This window comes from Fukomys damarensis, unplaced genomic scaffold, assembly GCF_012274545.1.
Source record: "Fukomys damarensis isolate Sample0158 unplaced genomic scaffold, DMR_v1.0_HiC HiC_scaffold_27, whole genome shotgun sequence".
Lineage (NCBI taxonomy): Eukaryota > Metazoa > Chordata > Mammalia > Rodentia > Bathyergidae > Fukomys > Fukomys damarensis.
The window spans coordinates 7818370-7837949 of NW_022900939.1; the positions used below are offsets into that span (position 1 = coordinate 7818370).

The 19580-nt window shown below is 47.4% G+C and overlaps 1 protein-coding gene across 2 annotated transcripts in view; it reads right to left on the reverse strand.

Moving 5' to 3' along the window:
• Positions 1-19580, reverse strand: part of Ext2 (exostosin glycosyltransferase 2) — a 122241-nt gene that overhangs the window by 25289 nt on the left and 77372 nt on the right. For both annotated transcript variants that reach the window (XM_010612513.3, XM_010612514.3), the window contains exons 9-10: positions 18053-18242; positions 9696-9862 (exon numbers count right to left, since the gene is read on the reverse strand). In XM_010612513.3, coding sequence (XP_010610815.1) covers positions 9696-9862; positions 18053-18242 — 357 coding nt within the window. The remainder of the gene's footprint in view (positions 1-9695; positions 9863-18052; positions 18243-19580) is intronic.

Sequence of the window (19580 nt, forward strand, 5' to 3'; positions counted from 1 at the left end):
TTAAGACCCACTTTTTTTTTCTTCTGAAACTCTAATGACACTAATGTCATATATCCTGTGCCTGTTCTATAAATTCCAGAGGCTCTGGCTACTTATTTCAATCTATGCCCTCTCTGTTGTCCATAGTGGAAAATTTCTCCTGATTTATCCTCAAGTTGGCTGGTTCTTTTCTGTTACCTCCATTCTCCTATTGAGACCATCTTCCAATTTAGGTATTATAAACTTGCGTTCTGATATGTCTTTTTGGTTTTTCTTTACATTGTCTGCTTCTTTGCTGAGATTTCCCATCTTTCCACTTGCTTCAATGGTGATCATATTTGCTTATTAGAGCATTTTTATGAGTCCTTGTCATTTTGGTGTTGGCATCTGAGAGTTAACTTTTCTGATTAAAGTTGCAGTTAACCCAGTCCTCGTCTAATAAGAAATGCTGGCACATTCTAAATACTGCTATGAGATGCTGGTTCCTATTTCAGGTTTCTACTTTGCAGGTGGTTTAGGTTCAGAATGTGTGGGTCCTGGACCATTTTCGCGGGCTCCAGATGGCATGTCAGTCTAGTTTTCAAAGTCCTTCCAGTGCTCTTCTAGTCTGCCCAATTTCTGTGCTGCCCAGAGGTGACATGGAAACCTGGGCCGTATTCGATACCACAGCTTAGTTCTCAAAGCGGCTTCCGTGTTGGCTCCATCTGGCCTCATGCGTGGGCTATTCCGAGGGGGGAGGTGGACTGTGCCCAGGACGTGGGACACAGATCACAGAATCCCTTTCCCAGCCCCTCCTCCTGGAGCTGCCCTCCACTCTGGGTGGGAAGGGGTTGTCCACGTGTGATGCAGGCAGGGGATGGGTGACAGGAATCCCACGGCGGACAGTGGGTGAGGCCTCTGCTCTCGGCCGCTGTGGCTACAGGGCAGGGGCGGCTGCAGGGCTCTGCCAACACCTGGCACACAGTGCACCCAGCGGGCAGGGCTGTCCATGGCTTCCTTCTCAGAGTCTGCCTACTCTACAGAGGCTGCCTCTGGCTACAGAAAGTAGGTCCTTCTTGAGTTGTGTTGTTATTTTCATCTGTGCCTATGGGCATCAAGGTCTTCTCCGGCGTGAAGGCTGGGACACATACAGGAGGTAGGAAAAAGACAAGAGCAAACCCCCAGGGAAACTCATCGCTGGGTCATCCCTCACACCCTGCCTGCCTGCCTTCTTTGCCCACCTTCCAAGGTCTTTTGTTGGTTCCTTTCTGTGTCTTATCTGGGGCTTTCAGTTGTAATTAGTAGGAACACAGTGAAATGGGCTTAATTGATCTTATGAGGAATAGGAAGTCTATCATTTAATTGTGAGTTGCAGGGATATCCCAACTGAACTGTAACCAAGTTAGAGAAGGAGTTAACCTCACCCAGAGACAGATATTATGAGCACTAGAAGAGATCACACGTATAAGGACGGCTGCGTCCTCTTAATGGAAGCAGTGCTGGTGTATGCAAGCTGCTTTGTGCAGAAGCCAAGCAGCCAAAGAGGGAGGTGCTGCTAGTTATTCAGCTGTGGTCCTGCTGCCCCCAACACGCTTCTAAATTCTCCTTTGCAATGTTGGGGCTGAGACTGCCAATTACCGTTTGCTTTTGCTAGGGGGAGCGTCTTGTGCGGTTCCTGCCAGCAGGGGGCACTAGTGAGAGATCGGAGGCGGGGGAATGGAGCATGGCCTACTTCCTGTTTTGTTGGCTGCCAATGTGATATTAACTCAGCAGCAGCAGGCGGCTCTTCCCTCTTTCCCTCGGCACCCCCTCATCTTAACCTTCACGAGGACCAGCAAGAGGCAGCAGGTGGCCCCTCCTCAGGTGTCCTCAGCCTAGCACGGAGGCCTCTACTCCAACTTTCTAGGTCCAGATAACCCCAATTTCCTCCCCTTCTTCCTCCTGTCACGGGCACCCTGGAAGCCCCCTGGACTTTTCTTTATTCTTCCAGCCTCTGGTTTAGCTCTGCTCCCTATGCGTGAGAGATTTCACATACTGACGCATTCTGCTGAAGCAAGTAGTATGGATTCTGTTTTCCTCAACAACATAAGCACTTTGTGACTATAAGAACCTGAAAGGAAACGCTTGCATGTCTCTATCCTCATCAGGGAGAAGCGCTAACAAGTGAGTTTGAAAGGTACAGAAGCAAAAACTAGAACAGTTATGTAGTTACGTCTCTGCAGGTGCATGGTACGGTGAACAGAGCATTAAAATGAGCTCTGGCCCTATCAGTGCCACTTACTAATTGGAGATGACAATGGACAAGTCACTTGGAGCTTCCAAAAGCTGATAGGCTGGCTTTGCCTCTAATTGTCACCAAGTTTCTTTCCAAACTGAAACGACTACTTTATCGTAAATAAATCACCACTAAAACCATCCGGGCCTGGAGATTTTGCAATGGGAAGCTATTCATAACAACTTCTATGTCTTTAACAGAGCACTAGTCGCATACCCTGTTTAATTTTCTGAAAGTAGTAATTTTCAATGAATCCTTCCATTTCACATACATTTTCATAATATTCTTTTACTGCCCGTGAGACCTGAAGTGACAACCTTTCTTTAATTCCTCCATATTTCTGATAATGAACATCTGTGTTCTCTTTCTGATTGGTCAAGATAGGAGTTTATCCAGTTAGTTCATTGTTTCAAAGAGCAATTCTTGGTTCTGCTAATTCTGTCTGTTGGTCTGTTTTCGACCTCACTGATTTATTATTTCCACCTTCTTTCTATTGACTTTTAAATTTAATTTACTCCCTCCCCCTTTTATTTTTTTTGGTATCAGAGATTGAACTCGGATCCTTGCACTTGCAAGGCAGGTGGCAGAAACACTGAGCTAAATCCCTGACCCAAAATAATATATTGACTTTTTTTGTTTATTTGCGGTACCAGGGATTAGAACTCGGGACCTTGAGCTTGCGAGGCAGCCAGTGGCACCACTGAGCTAAATCTCCAGCCCTCCCCTAGCTTCTTAAAAGAGAAGGATCAGTGATTGTAGATTTTCTTTTGCTCTATTTTATTTTTATCATTGTTGTTCTGAGATAGGGTTTTGCCATGTTGGCCAGGCTGGTCCTACCGTCCAGGTCTTCCTGCGTCAGCCACCTGAGTGCCTGGGCTTACAGGTGTGTGCTATTATGCCCACAGACCTTTCTTTCTCTAATATTAGACCTTTGGTGCTATAAAATTCTCCCAAGTGTTGCTTTATCTAACTCTCACAAGAATTTGTTTAGCTTTGCAATATGGTTTACTTACAGGTTAAAAAAAGATCATCAGTTTAAAGTGTATATTTCAGTTGAGTTTTGACAAGTGCATAAAGTTATACATAACTACTACCACAATTATGATGTAGAACATTTTTTAATCCCCTGAACAGTTTCTTTTTGCTCTTTTGCTGTTGACCTTATCACCTAGCCCTGGCAATATAGTTTTTATGCTCTAGAATTTCATATCCATGGATTCATACAGGAAGTGGTCTTTTGCAGCTGACTGTTCACCTAGCATAACACTTTTCAGGGATGACCATGCGTTTGTTGCATGTGTCTGGATTTATTTCCTGTCACTGCTTAATAATACTGCACTGCATTTGTGTATGCATTTATTAATGCTCCTAGTTGGGGACTGATTTTAGAGTAAAGGTATGAACAGGTGAGTACAAGTCTTTGTGCAGATACATAATTTTATTCCTTTTGGAAGCTGGGTCATATGAAAAGTGTATATTAACACTTATAAGAACCTGCCAAAATGTTTTCCAAATTAGCTGTGCTGATTCCCGTATTTACTAGGGATGGACGAGTGTGTGTTGCTCTACGCCTCACCAACACTAGGTATTGTCAGTCTGTTTAGTCTCGGCCGTGTTAGCGGACAGAAGATAGTGGACACTGCTTTATCTTAGAACTGCGCTAATGACTATGATGCTAAGGACTTTCTCATGTTAGTTTTGTTTTGTTTTGTTTTTTGGTACCGGGGATCGAACTTGTGTCCTTCCGCTCATGAGGCAGGCGGTGGAACCACTGAGCTAAATCCCTGGCCCCCTCTCATGTTATTTTGTATCTCTATATCTTTTTAAATGTTTCATGCAATCACTTTTACTCCCTACACTCTTCTCCTGCGTTTAACCCCATTCTCTCTCAGGTTTTAAAAAACTTTATTTTTACTGACAGTTATTTATGAGGCACAGTGGGATGCTTCAGTAGTTTGTGGGAGAGAATATCAGGCCAATTAGCATATGCACCACCTCATATATTTATTATCTCTTTATGGTGAGATCATTTAAAGTCCTCTCTGTTAGCAGTTTAAAAATATACAGTGGGAGGCTGCAGCAGGACGACTGCCACGTTCGAGGCCAGCCTGGACTAGGTAGTGAATTCAGGGCTAAAGTAAGTGAACTCAGCCTAAATTATATGTAGTGAGTCCCTGTCTCAAAAAACAGCTCCATGGGGTAAGGGGAAAAAATGAGAATCAAGACCTGTCATGCAGAGGTACAAGATCCCAACAATGAATGTAACTGTACTGTATCCCTAAAATGTACCAATAAACTCAATTAAAGCTGGAAAAAAAAAACAAAGCTCCTCCTTCCCAAGACAAGAACCCCAAACCAAATACACACGCACAGGTACACACACTCTGTTACCACCTGTAGTCATTTTGCTGTGTAACAGGATCACCAGGACTTCTTCCTCCTGGCTAACTGAAACATCGGACCTTGGACCAACCTTTCCTCTTTCCCTGCTGCACCTCCCTAGCATCTGGTAACTCCCGCGTGACTCTCTACTTCCATGAGCTTGAATTCTTAGACCACACGTTAACAGTTTAATCACACAGTTCTTGTCTTTCTGTGCCTGTCACGTAGCACAGCATCCTCTGGATTCATGTGTGTCGTTTCAAAGATAGGATTCTGTTATATTCCAGTGAGTATGGATACATTTCCTGTATCCATTTACCAAGCGATGGGCTCTTCGATTGACTTCCCATCTTGGCTCTTGGGAATGATGTTGAAATGAACACAGAGGCTGTAGATCTTTTCTTTTTTAATCATACTCTCTTCATTTCCTTTGGGTCAATACCCCCAAGTGGAATTGCTGGATCTCATCACGGTAATTCTATTTTTTTTATTTTGGGAACCTTCACACCATTTTCTGACGTGGCTGTATTACATTCCCACCAACAGGGTACGAGGGTTACCTTTTCCCACAGCCTCACCAATCTTTTGACAGTAGCTGTTCTAACAGGTATCAGGTGATCTCTCACTGATTTCCCCCAAGATTAGTGACGCCCAGCACATTTTCATGTATCTGCCAGCTTTTTGTAAGTGATCTTTTGTTTTTGTTTTCGTACCAGGGATCGAACTCGGGTCCTTGCGCTTGCGAGGCAGGCAGCAGAACCACTGAACTAAATCTCTGGCCCTGTAAGTGATCTTTTGAGAACATCTCTTGGGGTCCTTTGCTCACTCATAGCAGAGTTGTTTTGCTGACACTGAGTTCAGTAATTCATATATTTTGGACATGAGCTTCTTACCTGACACATGATGTGTAAATATGTACTCCTGATCTTTGGTTCGTCTTTCTGCTGTCTCATTTGCTGTGCAGAAGTGGTTTTTTTTGGTACCAGGAATCAAACTCGGGTCCTTGCACTTGCAAGGCAGGCAGTGGAACTATTGAGCTAAATCCCTGGCCCAGAAGCTTTTTAATTTCATGGAATCCATTTGTTTCGCTTTGCTTTTATTGCTCTATATCTTCTTTTACTTATTATTTTATTATTATCTTCTTTTATTATATCTTCTTTTATTATAAAGAGCTGTGGGAGCTCGTTACATGTTTTTTATACAAGTCCTTTACCACATACATGTTCTGAAAATATTTCCCCCAAGCTGTGACTTGTCCTTTTATTTTCTTAGAAGTGTATTTTTCCCCAAGTGGTGTTAATTTTGATGAGTCCAATTTATCCATTTTTTTTTCTTTTAGGGCATACATTTGTCTCCCACTTAAGAATCACTGCCTAACTCCAGTATGCTGAGATTTTTCTCCTGTGCTTTCTTTAAGAAGTTTTATAATTTTAGCGCTGGCATTTGGAACTAGGATCTATTTTGAGTTAAATTTTTGAACAGAGCATACAGTAAGAGTGCTAGTTTGTTGCAGCACCATTTAGTAAGAGGACGGTCTTGTCTACACTGAACCCACTCAGCTCTGATGGAAACTTAACTGAGGCAGTCGATGCTGGACTCTTCATTCCGTCTCACTGACCAACACCACAGTGACTTGTATAGCTATACAATAAGTCTTAAAATAAGGTAATTTAAGTCCTGCAATCCTGTTCTTTTTCAAAATTGCTTTTTTTTGAGACAGGGTCTTGTGGCTAATCGCTAAGTTGCCCAGGCTGCACTTAAATTTGTGATTCTCCTGCCAACTGGTCTTGTTTTGAATTTGCAGAACAGTTTGGAGGAACTTACACCTTTACAACAGTGAGCCTTGAGACCCGTAAACATGTCCATCTTTCGATCCATGAAATTGCTCATTTTAGTCTCCAGTTTCTCTCCACGGCCTTTTGTAGGTTCCATGGGATATATCTGGCATACGTTTTGTTACACCATTCAAGAATTTCATTTTTCTTCTGTGAGAATATAAATGTGACTGCTTTTTAGTGATATGGTTGTCATAAAATAAATGGAGCCTACATGAAGTGTATAATTTGATATATTTAAACATACATCAGTAAACACACCACCCAATTAAGAGAATGAACTTATCTGTTTTCTCTCGCTTCATAACTCCGGATGATTATGCTGTAAAACACTCATGTTGCTGCATGGACCAACAGCTCACTCCTGCTACCTACTCAGTCATGTCCCCCTGCAGGGCTGTGCCCCTCTATGTTTAGCCACTAAATTCTTGACAGCCTGCTGGGAATGAAGATGCTTCACTTATCAAATATTACTGAGTACCCGCTGAATTGCAAGTACCTGGGTTAGGCACAGAGGACACAGGCAGTGAAAGAGACAGCCATGGGGACTTCCCTTTGGTGCTGATGTCCCAGAAGGAAAAGCGGACACGAAACAACAAAGCTGCAAGTAATCACTGACTCACAACTAGGTACAGAGTGCCCTAAACCAACCCAAGACTGGAAGCTGTGAGAGCTTCTTTAAGTAGAGCCTGAGTGAGTGTGGAAGGACTCGGGTTTTAAGAAAACAGAAACATTAATCCCAAGGGACTATGATAAGTGCCACAAGGGAGTGGTCCCTAGGGTGCAGATTCGGAGGATCAAACTTAGGACCTCGTGTTTGTGAGGCAGGTGCGGTGCCACTGAGCTAGGATGCAGATTTTTAACAACTGATTTATTTACTCACTTACTCAAGCCTGCTCCCGATTTCTCCAGAAAATTAATCCTAGGCTTTGGCATAAAAACGGGATATAAGTGCACCATCACCTGCTGAATCAACACTAACATGGGAGCCCTCTCCAGGAGAGAAGCGTCCCCCGCATAAAGAACTGAGAATGTCTCTCATGAATCGCAGTAGGATCCTGAACGGAATAATGAAGAGAGTCATAGTCCCAAGGAGAACTGTGGCAGCAGCGACACTGGCCAAGGGCATAACCGCAGGGACGTACTGCCTTGTATCTAACCGCTGAACGGGACTGGGATTTCTCCCCTCCAGCTTCTGGTTGTTACAGATAAAACTCTTCCTGTCCACTGACCAGCACGAGTTCTCAATGGGCACTGCTCAGCGGTAGGGACTCTGTACTCTTACCCAATGCACATGGTAGCTTTAGCCGTGGATACCGTCATTACCAAGAATAAGCCAAGACCCAGAGAGAATAAGCAACTTGCCTGTGGTTATGAACTGGCTGGTGACAGAGAAGAAATCTGGGCATGGAGCTCTCCTCATTTATCCAAAATACTAATTAGTATACAAGAAATAATATTATAAGGATCCTAAAAAGCCACAGGGGTGGGGGTTCCTGAAAATCCATTAGCATCCAAGTAATGTGGAGATGGACAATAATACGCTGCTGCCGGAAATGCCCACTGCTGAGGACCAGAGGCTCACGCTTCTTTCCCTTTTTGGCCGTGGCTTCAGGCAGGTTATCTAAACTGGTTTAGTGGAGCACAGAAGGAGAAAAACAACCCGAGAGTCACAGCTCTTTGTCATGCAAAGGCCAGAGGTACTGTGCTAGGCCCTGGGGCCACCTGCGGGTCTGGGCACACAGGGCAGGAGGGGCAGAAGACTCCTTCCAGAGAGTCCCACGGTGGGGGATGAGCCAGCCTCCTGACTCCGTCCTCTGACCCACAGTGATTCTCGGGCACTGTCGTGGAACGGAACCCCAGCCCACCTTGGTTACAGACTTCCTGTGAACTGACTGGAGATACTGAGGAGCCGTAACTCTGTCCGCACTGGCCACACTTTTCTGAACATCCTTGTTTCCATCTCACTTTTGCCATAAAAATAAACACCAGTAGAGTTGGAAGCCATTGTACCCAACAGACAGAGATGTTGGCAGGAAAACCCAGTCTTTTCTCATGAGTAGGCTAGAGAAATAAGCGGGCAGTTTGCTTTCTTGTTTGTTTGTTTTAAAGGGAGTAATGGTGTACCAAGTGTCATCCGACACCCTACGGAAGATGGTGTAAAAGTCATCTCTATAAAGGAAAATCAATCCCAAAAGATGTATGCACATTTTATTAGCTACACTCATGCCTCTCATCGGCCAGTGTAGTACTGACCAGGGTATCCCACATCAATTTCTTTCAGAACAATTTCTTTTACACTCAGCTGGAGCTATATTCAAAAACAGAATAAAACAGGGAAATCTTAAATGTTTAAATTTCAGTAGGGGTGGTTTCCTGTTTCTTCCCCTTAAAATCCACCTTTGATTTCAGAGTTTCAAAATGAAATTCTACAATAAATACATGAACCAAGTCCAGCTCCACTTAATAACATTTCATGATGTCTTAAGAACTCCTAATTCCACAGACCCTGAGTTGACGAGAGGAAATGATTGCTCCCTCCCAAAGGCTGGCTGACCATGGGGATAAATCTCACCACTCTCTCATGCCAGCCGCAGCAAAGTGATTTATGCACCCCCTGTGCACGGGGCTGATACCACCACTGCCCCCTGCGGCGAGGGCCTGTGCCTCTCATGCAATAGCCTCCCTGACAGGCCACCTCAACTCCCGCTGCCTCTCCCCCGGCCTGGGCTCAGGCACTTTCCCCTGGGGAGACCTTTCTGGTCTCCATACTTAACCCCTGAACCCGGCCTAATCCATCAGCCACACCAAAGGAGCGGTGCTAGAGAATGCTTCTCTCTGAAGACGGGAGGCCAGCCTTGCCACTTAGCCCCAGAGAGCCGGCCGTCAGCTGGCTCTGCACTCTGTCCCTCGGCGTGGCTGGTGTCTGGATTGCTGGTGTCACTTTTACTATTGAGGAGCCCAGCTGCCCCAGCTCAAGGACACAGCCAGTCAGTTAAATCCCACAGACGGGCTTTTGACACTGTCCCTTGGGACTCCCTCTGGGCCCTCCTCACACTTGCCGTTTGGGGACAGGATTGTTAAAGAACAGCTTCCTGATTCAGGCTCTCATGCACAGCTTTTGAACTCTGCTGGAAGAGTTTCGGAACGCTGACTCCGGAGAATGAAATGCCACGTTCTCTGTTCAGGAAAGACCAGCGGTCATGGCCTAGACAGTGAGCCCTGAGACTGTTTCATCTACTCACCTCGTAGCCAAACTGCAGCTCGTCAGAGGTCAGCATGATGATGTCGTCGTCGATGGCCAGCACAGCCTCCGTCTCGATTTCATCGTAAGGGAAGAAGCGGTTGCTCAGCTTGTTTTCAGCAGTCCTCACGACTTTTAATGGAACCCGGATTTTGGGCCAGAGGGAATCTGGAAGAAAATCAGAGCGGGGTATTTACTGCTTGCTGAACGTCTGGGAGGAGATTTAGTGGCAACCAGCAAACTTCTGTCTGTGGCCTTCAGCAAACTCAGAGATAAAACAACTGAGTGAGGGGAGATTCTCACAGGCACATTTTTATAATAATAAATATATGTGTGCATATTTCTACCCTCTCAATCCGTCCAACACTGTGAGTTCCTCAATATTGTCCTAATCAGAATATATAAATTAGCTTCAGATCATAACCGAGGGGCAGAGAAGCAAAACGACTTGTGTTAAATTTAGATCTGTGATGTGTCCAAATCTCGTGTATGTGTGCGTGGTGACTGGATCATGCGTGGGGTGCTGTACTCATCCGAGGGTAAGTGTGGGTCTGAATGTGCCGTTAAGAGGCGGAGTGTGGCTGGAGGTGGTCCCTGGGGTGTGACCTGCAAGGCTGTACTCTTCTGCAGGCTTCGCCCTCCCCTGCTTCCCAGCAGCCATGGGGTGAGCAGCTCTCCTCTGCCAGGCCCTTCTATCCTGCTCTTTCTGCTTTGGAGCCAGCCAACCATGGACTGAACCCACTGGAAACTGTGAGCTAAATCTACCTCTGCTCCTTTAAACTGTGGGTGTCTGTTGGTATTTCGTCCCTGTAACGGGAAAGTGACTAAGACAGTTTGACTGACCTCATGATGACAGCAAGAGTGAGCGTGGACTGCCACAGTCTCAGTCTCTGCCACCTTTGCCACGTCCTCTGCAATGCACTTCCTTGTGGTGAGCCAGCTGCAGGCCTGCCACACTCGAAACTGCAGAGTCCACACAGGGGATGCCGGCCTCACAGGCCTCCAGCCCTGCCACAGCCGGCCCTGCTGCCGACACCCCTCACAGCGGCAGGTTTCCCTGACAAGTGTTACCTTCCTAACTGAGCGCTGCATGCCCTCCCTCCTGATTCACTAGGTCTGGATTCTCATCACGACCAATTTACGGAGTAAATATCACATTTCTAGGTTCAGTTATGTGGAATTTTCTAGGATACCAAAGAAACACCAACCCACGACTTGCCTTACATTTTTTTTTTCTCATCCTACTTTGAAATAACTGGAGCAATTCAACCATGGGTTCTTTATTTTAAAATGCTGCATTCAGCACAGCCCAAAGTTAATGCTTCATTTGTATAGTCCTGATGTTGCGGGCCTCAGGGTTCTTGTTCTTCACATAATATTTGTCAAGTGAGACCAGGAAAGCCAGGTATCTTACTGCTTTCAAAATGTCCATCATGCCATTGTGGGAAGATCTAATTTTTGTGGGTTTTGAGGCCCCGAAATGCCTATGGTGACCATACAGAAAGAGAAGCAAGACAGAGAGAAAGTTAGAGGGGACAAGGCGGTCTTGCTGACGCGGGTAGAAGGTCTGATGTGTGCATATTTACAAATGCCCCCATAATGCATCGCTTCTAAGGAAGACTTACAATTTTACATCCGCCGGTGGCAGCAGAGAGCCTGAGACAACAATGGTCACCTCCAAGAGGAGAACGTCTGGGAGAGGACTGAGCCCTAAACTAAAAATCATCCTTCAGGCCACTGCCTTTTAACTGGTAACAAGAGTTAATTCCAGTTTCATTCACTCATTCATCATGTGTAGGTGCCTCTGGGATGCATGCAGGGGATTGCGGCCAGGAGGCTGCAGACCTGAGTTCTGCATTATCTGTTAGATCTAAGCAAGTCTGACTCTCGGGGGAAGAACAGGCCGAGGACAGCAGCTGTGATACGCAACACAGGTCCTTTTCAGACACAGTGTCATTCAAACCCTCCCACAGCCCCATGGGGCAGAATTTATTATAAAGCAGTATTTACACGGCTAAGAGAGGTGAAGCCACCGCTTCAGTGAGGCACAGCTGCTGGAACCTAAGTCTGTTGGGGATCAAAGGCCAAATGTGACCTGTACCATCCACTCTAGCCTAAGAACGCTAATCCTATTTCTCTAGCATAAAAAAAGATGATCTTTATTCTTCCTTGCTTCAGACAAATAAAATCACTGTCACATACTTATGGTTCCCAGACCTTTATAAAGCACGATTGAGTATAATATCTAAAATGAAGGAGGTTACAGCCCTACCTATTAGACCATGGGTTCTCAGACCTTTTGGTCTCAGAATCCTTCACACTCTGAAAAGCCAAGAGTCCTAGAGTAGTTTAATGTACATCCCAGGGGTGGTTCAGGTGGGCTGCACTGAGCATGCTCAGAATTAAACCTGAGGCGATTCTCCAACTCAAGTGCACATTCCTCAGCCAGGAGACTGACGGTTTCATCTCACACCATGTGCATGCTGGGAAACTCCAATGCACCCTTAGGAGAGAATCAAAATAACTTCCACCTCCCGGGCCACCTGGAAGGAGCTCAGGGACACCTGGGTGCCCATGTCACACTCTGAGAACAGCTGTGCAGGACTCTGCGTTCAGATCTAAAACAAGAACAAGGTCTTGTCTTAGGACAAGGAAGGAGCTGTGGGGATGGTGCAGGCCCAGAATCTGGGATTCCTACAGAGCCTTACGGAGACCAACCAATCACCCATGCAGCGCTTTGCCGAGTTTGCTGCCTCCAGTGTGCAGAGCTGGCCCTGTAACAATCCTCCCTGTGGCTGGCACATGGCAGTGAGCCCTGGCAGCAGAGGGCACTGCAGGGCTGCTGTGAGATGCAGGGGGCTTTTCTTGCTGGTTCCGGTGGGCCCCATGTACTTCCTGCACCTGCAGCACTGGCCAGCAAATCCCTAGGCAAGGGTAACTGCATCCCCGGTGTGAGCTCCTCTCCAGCCCTGGCTGCTTTCCTAGTGGGGCCACTGACCCCAGACCCCCGCTGAACTGCTTGTTTAACCTCGCGGGTACCCCACCCAGAGTGGCTGGTTCCCTGAGGGTGCGGGCCTGGGGCGCCACACATGCTTCTCCATCTGGGGGACCATGGCACTCTTCTAACAGAGGCTGAAACTCAGGCCAGTTGGGGTGCAGGCAGGGGTTGGGGAAGGCTCAGTTTACTCCAGCAATCTTTAGGGCCCTCCTTCCCTGTTAGCAGACAAATCCTGTTATAGGGTAATGATTTTTTTTACATTAAATTTATCCTGTTGCAATTGCTGCGTGGTTTCAGTCTTCTCACCAAATCCTGACTACTACACCAGGGATATCAGAAAGGTTATCGGAGGAAAAAGGAATTCTCTAAGGCTCTCAGAGTTAGAACCGTAACTGATGTCCGTTGAAAGTTCCAGAGAAACTGAGTTAGACTCAGAATAGGTTAGCATTTCCCAATGGCATCATCCATCTGAAGAAGGAATAAAATACACAAGGTACCCTTTTACTTGGCCCGATGTCTATGTGACACCAGCTGAGGGCCAGGTAGGACGCCTCGGTGGGCCCAAGATTCCAGGAAACAGAGACAGAGCAGGGAAAGGACAGTGTGGGGGCAGCACAGGGTCTACCGCTCTCTAGCTAAGCAACCTTGAACAGGTTGGTCACTTTCAACCACTGAGAAAGGACAGCGACCCCACCCTCACAGTGCTTGGCACCCGGCAGGCAAGCACTGAACGTCACTGTGCCTTCCCGTGAAAGCAGGTGCTATTTACAAGGGTAGAGGGTTTCTAAGAGCCTTAAGGAGTGGGAGCAGAGGGGCATGTCCTGACAATCCAGTGACACGGCCCCCAACACCCTCCCCACACCTTCTGGGCCCACTTTTAGATCAGTGCAACTCTGCCGTGGAGCTGAGGCTGTCTCACTTAGTAACGGAAACTGCAGAACATGGAACTTTTGCTGCATGAATTCCACAAGGCAACAAATGGTTTCTTGTCCACACTCCATCCAGAAAGTGGGCTGGCTGCTTTGGCTAAGCAGAAATGCAGACCTACACCGCCAGGAGCCTGGACTTCCGCCCGGGAGTGTGGACAGAATGTTCACCGCCCAGGCCCTTCCACATTCCTTACCTACAGGAAGCCAGCATTCCCAGAGCCTGTGTGCCCCTGTGGAGTCTCTGGTGGGGAGTTTTAGAAAGTGATGAAGGCTGAGGAGGAGGAGGATGTGGGGTCCAGATGGAAATGGAGGATGGGTCATACGTCAGAAATAGGGTGGCTTTCCCTGGTCTAAGTCAGGTCCGGGTCGCCAAAGTCACTCTGACTAAAGCATCAGGGTCTGGTGCTGCACAACCCTGAATCAGGACACAAAGCAGGATGAATTCCCAAACTAAACAGGCTGTGACTGAAATAAAGTCAGTGGGCTCCATTTGAAAGCCATGAGCTTTGGGTCTGGGGAGACCTGTGTTTGTTTCTGTCTCTGCTGTCTGCAGCTTTGTGATTCAGGCAAATTACTAATCTGAGGCTCATTATTCTTCTTCTTACTAATCTGAGGTTCATTCACCTCCTCCCCACCCACCCAGGCGAGGCAAGTGTGGTGCCACTGAGCTAAATCCCCGGCCCTGAGTTTAATTTTTCTAAAGCAGGGATAATAACACCTTCAGGACTACAGAAAATGTGAGCAAATACTCAGCACGGGTCCCATTCCTAGGATAGAGAAGGCAGAAATGAAATGTTTCTAACACTCTCGTGCTGTTATCTTCACAGACGGATTCTCAGGGAGCCCTCTGAACTCCCTTCCCTGCTGACAGCCTGCAGCAGTCTAGACAGAAGGTTACAGGAGACAGAAGAGAGCATCAAAGCCAGAAATCTCCAGACTCTCTTTTGTTGCAAAGTCCAATGGGGGGGGGGTCTCTGCCTCACCCCTTTTACTCTCCAAACAGAACAGCACAAGACACTTGTCTTGGGTCTCATCCTGTGACTCCGCAGCAGGCAAAGTAGAAACACCACCTTCCAGTCATAAAAAGCTAACCTGAAAGCTAGGACTTTCCAAAGACACCACTGAATTTATGAAAAGCAAACAGCTGAGCCAGGTGACCTGATCACTTCACAGTATGAGCTTTAGTCTAGCTCAAAGGAGAAAAAGAACACCTTGTGTCAAGGATTTCTTCTTTTTTTAAAAAGTGTGTTGATGAACAGTTTTCTCCATGTTGGATCCGAGAGAGATGTGAGCAAAAGGGACTTCTCTGCAACTTGGCAACGGTACCGTGAAGTCCTTCGGCCTGCCAAGCACTGCCACCCGCACAGCTAGTGATCGATCGGGTCACCTTGTGTGAACCCGGAGGGCCCTCACTGCTCAGTGTGGACATGGGCCCCGGGACCCCAATTCCCCAGAGTCCCGGAATCCAGCTCAGTGGGAAACAGCCACTGCTTCTGCTCCCTGCTGTCCTGTGCTAACCACCTCGTCCCCCTCAGCCACCTGCGCCCTGGCCAATGGGAATCGTGACAATTACAATCGGAAGCTGAGAGGCCCTGACGTGGTACAACTTTACAAATGAAATCAGTTAAAACCAAAGGCTGACTTCTCTGAAGTGGACAGCGAAAGAGGCCAGGGCAAAGACAAACAACTTCTATTCCCGTCAGGTCTGGAAGCTAAAGAGGTTAGGGGTCCTTTTATTGTGACAGCTTAAAACTAATGTGACGAAAGCATGCTGGAAATTTCTATTGCCTTGTCTAAGTATTTACTTAAACTTCAAACCCAGCAATTTAGACTTAACTGTAACCAAAAGAAAAAAGTATTTGGTTGGGTTGGAAAATGAAAAAAAAAAGAAGAAGAAGAAGAAGAAGTGGGAGGGGGCGATTGCTGCCCATGCTAACCCTCCAGCAGCAGACATGTTAACCACAATATTTCTTTTAGTAAATGTAGAGAAAGTGAAAAACATCATTTTTGCCTCTAATATTTCAAAGCCTTAGACTGGCACTGTTTTTTTACTATGTATGTTACTAATGCTGCCCATGAAAAATCAGATGTGTTGGCTGGCGAAGGGGCAGAGCTGACAGCCTCGTTTACCAACTAAACAAACAGCCCTCAGTGGATTAAACATGGTTCATATTCTACCCAAACAGCCGCATCGTCAGAGCCAGGGCCCTGACCTAAAAGCACTGTTGAAAAGAAGCCAGTCTGTCACCATGCGAGTCACAATAAGGGCCTCATCCGCGGAGGGCACGCCTTCCTCCCGAGAGCCAAAGTATTGGAAAAATAAACTAAACTCTTGGTCACACAAAAGTAACTACTGCGTTAGGGCAGGGTCAACCAAAAGTAAAACTGGACATCCGGCTCCCAAACATGGGCCGGTGCTACTGCGTTTTAGTTACATCAGTGCAGACTCTTGGACCAGAAAGAAGATCTCGCCTTTCTCACCTCTGCCCCAAAAGTGAGTCAAGCTCACAAGAAATAGTTTACCTTATTCCTAAAGTGCCTAACCAAGGTTCCAAGGGGAGGACTCCTTTGTCAGTTTTTAGCTTTTTGTTTTGTTTTGTTTTTTTTTGAGACAGGGGCTTGCTATGTAGTTCAGGCTGGTCTTGAACTCACCATGTAGCCTAGGCTGGCCTCAAACTTGGGGTGATCTGCCTGCCTCAGCCTCCCCAGTACTGGGATTACAAGTATGTGCCACCACGCCTGGCTTTTCAGTTCTAGTTTTGATTAACAAGTGGTGCCTGTGTGTATTACGGGTACAGAGCAATTGTTCAGTACACGTGCACATTGCCGAGGGGTCCGGTCAGAGGCATCAGTGTCCCCATAGCTTCCAGAGGCAGAACCGGTTCTCTGCCTTTCCACTGCCTGCAGAGGCACTCACAGCTGTCCCCGCGCTGGCTGTCTCTGCAGGAATGTGAGTGACTGCGGTATGACACAGGGGGTTCACCCCAAATGCAGGGCCAAGTAGCCAGGCAGGGCCATGGGATCCACTTCTCCAGGGGAAGGCGATCACTGTGGATGGCGGAGTGGCCAGCACAGCCCCTCTTAACTTCCCTCTCTGCCCACATCTTGGAATCCCCTCTACCACGCCCTTCCCCGTCAGTCTCTCTTTCCTTACTGAGGTGATGCCAACACCTTCCCTTCTCTCTGCCCCTTTCCCTCTTTACTAAAATCAGAACAAACGGAATAAAAATCCCAAAAACTGGCCCTGATAACAGTGTTGAAGGAAGGAAAAGTCTCACAGAAAACTGGCTGTTGAGAAAAAACAAAAAGCTGTGCTTCGGGGCGTAATATAGGACTTGCACTCGACAAACGCATAGCATTCACGCTAAGCGTCACTCCCTGAACCTAAGGAGAGAGCATAGGAGTTTTTTCACAGCACGAAGATCTCACGAAGAAGCTTTTGTCAGTGTCTCAGAAGGCACTGAAGAATTTTCCTGAGCAAATTCTGATTTGCCTAGGAGAGGCAGAAACAGGGTCCTCCCAGCCTCCAGGAGAGATGCACCACTGGGAGTCTGCGGGCTGACTGTCCTGGCTTCACATAACCAATTAAAAGCACCAGCCATAAAAAGTACAGATACTATTGTCAGGTAATAAACTAGACCTTATCGGTGACCGTGGTGCACATTACAAACTTCAAACTCATTCCTCGCTCTAATCCATCAGAAACTTCCTGGCTTTAATAGGCTATAAATGGCAGGATCTTTGAAGTCCCTAGGATTAGGACCAGTAACAGACAGACCAAATGAGAAACTAAATGCAGGTGGAACGTACTCTATATATCCCGAATTAAAAACAAATCCAATTAATCAAATAGTCCTCAACCCTAGCCACCAGCCAGCCAGCCGCTTGCAGGGGTGGCCATGGCACGGGACAGCGTGACTGGGGGGGACCAATGGCAGCCTCAGAGGAGCTTGCCCAGGGTGCCCTGCTGGCCCCGTCCCAATCAGAAGCCAGGCCATCCTTTTAGGGTTTTTTTCTTTCTTTCTTTCTTAAGGGGAGGCAGTATCAGCAGAGATAAGGAAGGAGAAAACTAATGCCTTTTAAACTGAGATTTCATGTAAACAAATAGGCTGAATGGCTGAGGGGAGTGGAGCCCTGCTTTCCCAAGGCTGGAGCCTTTGATCCTCCTGACTCCTGAGCCCTCAGACACTTGTGGCTGCAGAGGATGCCAGGGCTTGCAGCTAAGCGGGCCACCCTCAGGCACAGATATGATGACAGAGAGCCGGCTGGGCTCCTTGGGGCCTTGCCGGCTGCTGACAAAGCAGGAGAATCCGTCTCAGATAGAGAGGCCAGTCCTGAAGGTGGTCGTGCAAAGTCAGCAAAGCTGAGAACCACATCCCCGCCCAAGCCAGGCACCCCGGAGGGGAGGCAGCCTTTCCACACTGTCCTTACCTTCCGGGGGGTTTTTATTCTGGTTATTCCAGACGACCAGCAGCTTGGACAGACTGGGCACCTTGGACACCTCGGTGATGACCCGGAAGAGGCTCTCCACTCGGTCGTAGGTGAGGACGATGGCGGTGAAGCCTTGCGACTGCGGTGGGATCAGTGGGAGGAAGAGCGGGTTGCTCACGCTGCTCCACTTCTGCGAGGACAGAGGAGGGCGGATGAGCATGGGGCGGGCAGAACCCGGCATCCTCAGCACACCCAGCAGTGGCCAGTCGGGGAGCTGAGCAAGTCCGCGTCTCCTGTCCTCCAGGTTGGTACAGACCGCCGAGGGCGCTCAGGCTCTATACCATCAAAAACAGCGGAGAACTCTGTGGCTGAGACCAAAGGCAGGCACAGACCTCCATGCCCTCCCTCACCACTACATGGGCGGCTGAGGAACACAAAAAGCCACTCCAGGGCCACAAAGATGGGAGAAGAGACACCAGCCAGGGACAGAGCGAAAGGGCTTCAGAAGGTTACGAGTGGAGCAGCCGGTGGGCACCCCACAGAAGATCAGGAGCAACTCACCAGGCCTGGCCAGGTAAGAGGTGGGGCACAGGCTGCTTAAAAATCAGAAGCAGGTAGACACATAGAAAACGACTCTTGGAGAGCAGAAGTTCATTCCTTGAGGAAACTGAAGCTCCAGACACTGGCACAGCCAAGGACAGACAGGCTAAAAGTAGTTTTTTCTTTTTCATTTTATTTGTATTAAGCATTACATGGCACACAAACCTGCATGCTATGTAACCTTCTGGCGGCAGTTTTTTTTTTTTTTAATCCATCAGGAAAATGCTTCCTTAATCAACACCCCAAAGACCACTCAACACACAGCAAATATCAACTGCAGAGATAAGCCTGCCTCTTTCCGCCAAACCCTACTGACTTGGAGAATGGGAGACCCATTTTCCCCATTTTCCCCACCCGACAGTGAACCTGCAGATGTACCGAGTGGCCCTCTGGTGACGACTGCGCACGGGCCCGTGACGGCAAGTCCGCGACACTCGCGCCACATCTCCGCACAGTTGCCTAGACCAACACCCGTTCAGCTCAGACATCTCTGCAGACGAGGAGCCCCCAGCCTGTTCCTGTCCAGTTTCCAAGCTGCTGGTGGCCATGCGGCAGCCTGGCAGCCCTTCTCCCAAGGACACCCTCCGGGCAACAAGCGGCCTCAAAGAACTTGTGATCAGCGCTTAATGTCTCCCACTTAACCATGAACAGATTCTGGAATCACAGACTTTTCGAGAGCATCTCCAGTAGGAGCGACAGAAACCAAAGAACAAAGGAAAAAAGAACTCAGAAGAAACAGAGACAACAGGAGCACAGAAGGAAATTCAAACAAGAATAAATTACATCCTCAGGGAGATAAGACTTTTCATGCATGACACAAGAATAAATTGCTGTTTTTATTTAAAAATGATTTGTTAAAGACCAGAAAGAACTTTTGGATGTTAAGAGCATGACTGTTTAGTTTTTTTTTTTTTTTTTTTTTTTTTTT